Source organism: Chironomus tepperi, unplaced genomic scaffold (assembly GCF_022539635.2).
Source record: "Chironomus tepperi strain 1889 unplaced genomic scaffold, CSIRO-AGI_Ctep_v1 contig_16, whole genome shotgun sequence".
Lineage (NCBI taxonomy): Eukaryota > Metazoa > Arthropoda > Insecta > Diptera > Chironomidae > Chironomus > Chironomus tepperi.
Window position 1 is genome coordinate 995,926 of NW_027226138.1, and position 8,238 is coordinate 1,004,163.

General features: G+C 29.7%; 1 protein-coding gene across 1 annotated transcript; it reads left to right on the forward strand.

The window, feature by feature from the left end:
* The first annotated feature begins 1,968 nt into the window (after nucleotides 1-1,968).
* On the forward strand, nucleotides 1,969-7,897 carry emc (Basic helix-loop-helix domain-containing extra-macrochaetae). Its single transcript, XM_070642603.1, has 2 exons — nucleotides 1,969-2,906; nucleotides 6,726-7,897. The coding sequence occupies exons 1-2, from the start codon at nucleotides 2,487-2,489 to the stop codon at nucleotides 6,747-6,749; spliced, it is 444 nt and encodes a 147-aa protein (XP_070498704.1). The 5' UTR covers nucleotides 1,969-2,486; the 3' UTR covers nucleotides 6,750-7,897.
* Nucleotides 7,898-8,238: the final 341 nt, after the last annotated feature.

The following is an 8,238-nucleotide window of genomic DNA, read 5'->3' on the forward strand; positions in this document are numbered from 1 at the left end:
GTATGCCATTAAACCGTTGAATTTTCAATAAACTAGAACGAAAAATATTTAATTTTTAGACATTTGTAGATTCTGTGGTATTCTATAGAATTCCATGAAATGTCAACAATGTTTGATATTTTCTGTTGATTTATCAACTGCCGTTTAATATTCAAATTATATTTGCAACTACAATTTTCCCCTTTCATAGTTGCCAACCCCTTCATAATAGTTTATTTTTAAACTTCGAAGAATAAACATCATATTTATTTATATTTTCGTCCAATTAGAAGTCATAAAAGTGAGAATTCAACATTTTGACTATAAAGATCTCAGATTATATCAAATAAAATTGATTATAGGATATGAATGTCAAGAATTCTTGAAATATTTGACTAAAAAAAGAAGAAAAATTCACGAAAAATTTGCCATAAACAGATGAGAGATACGATTTGTTTTCGTAATTGATCGTTGTGTTGAATGGGAGAGTTAGTAAGTGAGAATTATAAAGGAACTCCTGAATTTTTTTGGCATTTTGAATAGATTTTTGAGGTATTTCTAGTCAGATGATAATTTATCAATTTTAAATTGTTATTTGAGGCTGAAAACAGTGTTGTTCAGTGGTTTTTGATATGTTTTAGATAGGACCAGCGCTTGACTAGTCCGTAAGACTTGCCTACTCTGAAATATGGTCTTAGCATTCTGTTTAGACTTTTTAAGATTCAATATTGATATCTGAACGACTAATTCATATATTTTTTCTTGAAACAGCTGACAGATGGTCACTTTTGAACTTAATTAAGATCGTACAGAATATAAAATGCTACATTACGAATCTATTTGATAGCCTGGATTTTCAGAATTGTGTATTTTGAACACTATCAGTTAAACATAATACTTTTAAGCTTCTACAAACAATTCTGTCGATAAAGATGACTTAAACTGCAAAATTATTAATAGTTCTGAAGTTTAAAACAAGAATCAGCTAAGTAAGCTATGAAAAGTAAATCAAAATCACCACTTATTGCTTCCAAAATCGATTAAATATAATTTCCCACCAGATTCACTACAAATTGCTACTCAAAACGATTTTCTCATCCAACCCAAAACTGTCAAATTATAAAATATTGTTCCCGCAATTATCAAGCTGTTTACAACACTACCAGTCATTCATCAATCTAGAAATCTCAATACGTACGTGAATTACTGCAAATATATATAAAAGAATTGATCAAAAGTTCAAAATATTATGCGAAATACCAGACGGAATCAATTCATTTAATGAATAATTAAACTGAATTCGATTATAAAATGATAAATGAATCAGGTATTTCAGACATAAAGCAATTGATTCTGTACCAAAAATATCAAACGACATAATTTTCGCACAATTGACATATTTTTGTTATTTGCTTTGTAATCAATTTGTGACTCACAATTATGTTGTGGCTTTCAAAAAGAATTTTTTTATTCATTTCAATCACTGAAACACATCCCGTCTCTCATGAAAACTGATAATGATGAATTCATTTCTCAGCCAAGTGTTCAGTATAAAAAAGAAATTGTTTATTTATAAATAAACACTCGACTGAACTCTCCATGTGCACCTAAAATAAGAATGTCGTACAAATAATATAGTTCCTTTTTTTATATTCATTCTGTTGCTGATAATGGAAAAATATGAAGTGCTTGACATTCTTCTTGAATCAGACGATAAAAATCTCGTCAAATATTGTAATCAGTTAATGACATTGAGTGTAACATATTTCACGGAATGGAGATAAATTTCTCATGATTCATGTTAGATTCTCAAATTACAATACTTCTACGGGGTTCATCTTATATGCATTCAATAACCGACGATACATTTCTGTTTACAATTTTTACTCTCTTAATTCTCTCAAATATCTCATGATTCGGCACCCGAAGTTAAAAAAGAGGCGTGTTTAAGGCATTTTCGTATATAAACTCGCTCACCCCCGAGACAAAAATTTCATTCTCGCTCTATCCGTCAGTACGTGAACATCGTTTCGCCCAAATTTGATAAATTTTAATTGTCTCGTGTTGTAACCTGAGTATAAAAAAATTTAAATTAAATTAAAATTTATTTAAAAAAAAGAGAGTAAATAAGAAGTAAAAAAGAAATAAAAATTTACGCATTGTCAGTTCATTGAAATCGTGAAGAAGAAGTGGATATAGAATCTGATTTGTGAAACAAAAGTAAAAAAAAAGAGAAAAGTCTGAAGAAATATATAAAAAAAAAATAATAAAAAGTTAATTATTATTAACAAGTGGTTTCAGCAAAGAAAAGAAATAGAGAAAGTTTATTGACTAGCTGCGCTGAAAAAAAATTAAAATTAACAATTTATTGGCAAAAAAGTTGTCAATAAAAAAAGGAAATAATTTAAAGTGAATTAAAAAAAAAAACAGTCCGAATTGGAATTAAGCCGGATTATTCGACCTCTAAAAGTGTAATTAAAAAAGCCGTCAAAATTCAGCAAAAAAAGATGAAAGCAATCACAGCTGTGGTCTCAACAGGCGCATCAGTGCCATCAATAGCCAGCGGACGTATTTCACGTCATCGAGATGGTGAAAATGCCGAAATTCAAATGTACATCAGTAAGCTTAAAGATCTCGTGCCATTTATGCCAAAGAATCGTAAATTATCAAAGCTTGAGGTCATCCAACATGTCATACAATACATTTGTGATTTACAAACAGCACTCGATACACATCCATCAGTAAATGAATTTGATGCAGCTGCAGTACTCGCCGCACAAAATCATGTCATCGAGCAAATGAGTCCCCGACAACCACTCCATGTGAGACCTAGTCCAAATACAATTTTACCTTCAAATAATTACAATAGCACCACCTCACCTCAACAAATTTACACATCCAGTGAGTTTTCATCGTTAAATCATAATGTAAGTACTTAAATATTTTACAAATCAACGAAAATAAAAAGCCTTAAACAGCCTTGACAAAAAAATATTATTGGATTTGCATTTCAAACAAAGGAGAATTTCCATTCTTCCATGACTTTTTACAATTCATCTCCAAAATACACAAACTCACCGAGTAGATAAATTTTTAAAACATGAAGCAACACACACAAAATGCTTACTTTTTTCCCATAAAAACGAACTCACGTAGTAATTTGTAAATTAAATTTTTCCGCTGTTTGTATTTTATTTTTTCTTTGCCATTTGGTGAACACCTGCATTTCATTTTTTTTTTTTGTCGAAAGAGCCGTGATTTTGTAATGTTCGACATAGAGTGAGAGTCTATATAGCTATAGACAGATACATTTTTTTTGAATATTGTGTGTCGTTAAAAGCAAAGCTCTCTTTTTTTGTTTCTTGTGCGTCAAGGCTCACCTGGCCGGACAATCACGACTTTCGGCAATAGCTTCAAAAAATATCAATCATTGTTATGTCTGTGAAATGTGATTGCGCTTAATTAAAGAAATATATACATTTTCTCTCTCACTCGTGTCGCTTTTGATGTGGCGTCTAAAAAACATATTGTGTCGAAATAAATAGTAGCATATTACAAACTGGTTCTCAATCATCGCCCAACGAAAGTCATAAATTATTCATTTTCACACAATGAAACCTATAAAAAAATATAATAGATATGTGAATAAAATAAGGTTTACTATTTTTCGCATCTCTTTGCATGTCAAAGAGGCTCTTATTTGGGGATGTGAGGCAGTGACGTTGCTTTCTATTTTTAAAAATCAATTAAATTCTCAATTTTGTTTCAAAAACCTTTAAAGTATCAGTTAGAAATTTTTGAAATTTAACGGTTTTTGAGAATTTGAAAATTAACGGATTTATAAAATTTGAATTCTTATTGTATGTGCATTCCAATTCCGACATCATTCATACAAATCCCCAATCATGTTCTACTCCAATCTGACACATGAATCAGGACTTAAACTTAAAAATCTCACTGCAAGTCCCATTCAGCCTCTGTCGCTTTAATTTTCTCGTCAATCAACACCACAATAAGTTACACCATAAATGTATCATCAACAAAAAAAAACTGCATATCTCCTCGTACACCGTACACTCGAGTGTGAGAAACTTTCTACTTTTTTTTTTTCTTCCTGCATTTAAGTCAATCACGATGTTTTATTTTTTGAAAAAAATAAATAAAGCAGCACGCAGTGATGCATGAAGTTGAATGGAAATTATGCATTCAACCCATATTGATATACATAAAATACCTGTGTGAATGAATGGAGACAATAAGTCAAAAAAAATGAGAGTATGGAATTACCAGCAATTTTATATAATCACTGATGAACGACTTCCCACCAATTAAGTATACTTGGTGCCATCCTATGAGAATTGTTGACATACAAATTAAAGTTTACAATCTGTCTAAAGGAATTAAATTTATGAGAAATAAAAAATATCAAGTTGGCGGAGTTCATCAGGTCTGATATCAATATTTATTCAGATCAGAGTGTTTCTGTCTGTCTCAAAAATGACCGTTACATTTCAAATTATTTTTGACCGTTACTTCGTAACGTAAATTTTCATTTTAAAATAAATTGAGTTCGAATTTTTCGAATATCGAATTTGAGACGGCTTACTGTGATTTAAATTATGAAAATGTCGTATTAAAAATTTTCAAAAAATTGCAATGTTTATATACACAAGCAATTTCGTATGAATAAAATATTGTATGAAACGCATTGAGAGTATGCGAGAGTGAGATGCACAAGATGAAAATTGATGATGATGAAAATAAAATCCATGTTTATGAATATATATTAAAGAGAGAGATTGTGAACACTTGCACAGGCGGTTAATTAAATTCCATATCGAACATTTTGCACGTGTTCAACTATACGGAGGCTATATACATGTATATGTATATATGCCTTCGAGGAGTGGACGCCGTCGCCGATGTCTCATTGCATTTAATAATCAAATGTATCACATTTTTTGTATTAATGTCACTAGTAAAGTGGGCGAACGGCATTTATTATTTCATAAACTGATTCTCTTCTACTTTGTTTTCGTGCTGTACACAATAGTAACGTTTTGGAAAGGATGGATTAATAGCGGATATGCTACACATCAAAAGGTGTACATTGCAATTTTATGGTTTATTATTTCCAATTTCAAAACTTTAATTTATTTTCCTATTGTTCTCACGACAATAGCCCGAGAGGAGAGGAACTGAACTTTCATTGTCTCTCCGTCGAGTCGCGGAGCTGATTAATTGCGTTGAGAATTTTAAAAGTACTTAAAATGTCTTACTTGCTGATTGTATGTTTCATATTCATGCACGTGGTCGGTCGTGAGAGATTTATTATAAACATCATACGGATCGATGAAGGAAAAAGGCACAGTTTTTCCTTCTGGCACTAAAAAAAACTTAATCCATTAATGTCACCGTAACTGCTCAGCAATGAGATGAAAAATTTGATTTTGAAAATTTCTAATATTTCATATGACCTCAACTTTAAGCTCTTGTAGTTTTATGCGCATTTTTTTTGGATATACGCAATTTAGTGCTGTTATTGATTAAAGACTCTACACAAAAACTTAATGATTCCTCCATCACTTCCAACATAAAAATCCACATATACAGGCATAACTAGCGCATTTCTGAAGAGAATTATTATTAAACACGTGTTCAAGTTAACAAATATATAAAGCTACAATGTACAATTATGACTTCATACCCCAAAGACCTTTGATTTTGCTTCACATTCCTCCTTACTTCTCATTCCATACATTATGTGTGTGTGTGTGTAAGTAACGCAAATGTTTATTCATGAGACGAAGTCAAGTCATGGTGATATTAATTTGATAAATATGATGAAATGAACTTGAATCAGTTGCGGTCTGTGATGTGATGAATGAATGAATGAACATGTAGAGTCTTTGTAAGACAATAAAAAATCTTTCACATATATAAATGCACGCGATAATAATCTTCAATTGAAAAATATGAACATGTGGATGTGATGCGAAACAAGAAAGAATTAACGAGCATAAAAAAATTATATTTTTTTTTTTCATTCAAATTTATGTCTTGAGTCTTTTGGTGAAAGCGAATCCAATTTTTTTTTTACGTCTTGTGCCCGGTCGGTACACATTGAAGTGTTGAATTGCTGACTTCTTATTGCAATGTTTCAATGTGTGCTGATTGGGTTAGGGATTGTTTATAAGTAATGTCTTTGAAGAATCTACAGCTTAGACACTAGAAAAGTACAATAACTCTAAAGATCAATTTTGTCCGTTAAAAAAATTCAAAAAAACTCAAAATTCAAAATTTTGTTTACAATTTGAATTTAATTTTGTTTTCAAATTTTAGACTTTATGGACATAATTGCTTGTCATATTATCGATCTTTTGTTAGTATTCGGCTCAAAGTTATGTATTCAACATGTTATAAGCTTGTAAAATGTCCAGAAAGTATTTAAATTTGCATTTTTCCAAAAATAATTTGATGGACTATGATTAAACATTTTTAGATTGCTTAGATCAAATTTTGAACTAAAATAATTCAAATTTTGTTCTAAAAGATTCAAATTTTGTACTAAAATGAAGAAAACTTTGAATTTTTACAGTTATTGAGAAGAAATTAAACATTTCAATAGACATTACTTATGAACGAACCTCCTTACGGCTGTAAACTATAATTACAACACCATGCAAAAAAAATCAATTCAACATTTTACTTACCATTTCTCTTTCTTTTTCTTTCATTTCTTGCAGACAGACGAAAAACAGTCGTGTTAAAACCAATTTAATGCGCTTTTGATCTCAGAGGAGCCCACAAAAAAAAGTAAAAGAAGAAAAAAAAGAATTAAAAAAAATATTGTTTTGTTTTAAACGCTGAGGACTAACTGTTTTGACGTTGCATCAAACACTACTTCTCAACATCTCTGTATGCAATTTTAATCATTAATATTATTATAATATTATAAGTGAATATTACGAGTAAAATACAAATTCTTAGTTACGTCAAAAAAAAAAAGAAATAAAAACTGGATGAAAAAAATTAATAGAGCATAGATTTTTCTACGTAAAAGACTACAATATGCTGGAAAGATGTCTGAATATTATGTAACATAATTTGGTTATAATGGTGATGAAGGCGTTGGTGTGATCTCTCAAAGTGTCTAAAGATGTATGCTGTAAAAATCTACAATGTGAAATTGATATTCAACAGCTCAATGAGTCTCACAAGTTCCAGACCATAAATCATCTCAACTGCAAAAGTCGATTTCAAAAATCGTAAACAACTTAAAAGTCCCAACCCTTCAATAAAAAAAAGACCAATTCATCTTTTGGTGGACGTGGAAGTTCAAAAATGCACACAAAAAATAACAAAATAATTGAATACTTTTTTTTTTAATTTGATTAATTTAAATAATTGAAGTTCTGTGATCTGTAGATTATTATTTTTATTTTATAAATGAAAAATAAATGGATTAAAAGAACAATTTTTTTGTCAAAATGAATGGAAAATGTACAAAAGAACAAAAAAAAAAAAGAATAATAAGCTATGCCGCGAGAAACGCAATGAATTATAATTTAAATAGTAATTGGAATTGGCAAGTTCCAAGTAATTTTCTTTGTTTGATCGTTTTTTTCTTTCATTTATACTTAAAATTCTCTTTAGTTTCTCCCTTTTTTTATTATTATTATTTTGTCAAGACGGCAACAATATGTCATGCCTTGCATGGATGTTGATACTACAAAAATAATTTAAATTTAAACACTTGCGAAAATATTATTATTATAGATGGAACAAACAAAAGAAAGAGTCATAATCGCAATGAAATACAAAAAAATTTTCTTATCAATTGTTTATGTTTTTTAATTATGAATGAGAAAAAAAATTAAATAATAAAAAATGAACAAAAAATAGCTGTAAAAATTAATTTGCGCAAATTGTTTTTAATTCATTATTATTTTTTTATGTTGCGACCCATTAAGTTTATTTTTCAGGTGTTTGTGGTGTGCAAAAAAAAAAGTTATATACTCGGGAGTTCTCGGTTTAAATAGTTTTGATTTGAGCGAAACTTAATTCACTTTTAAGAGAAATTTCAAATTTAAATCAATTAAAATTCTAACAAATTTCAAATTTCATCTTAACGGAAATTTCAAACTTAAAACTTAACTTTTCAGTTGTTTTCTTTGAGCAAGTTGATTTCGTAAATTGTCGGTTGTAAGCCTTTCCATTACTAGCCTGAATCTTGGGCTGCCACCTTTCAGACAAGGT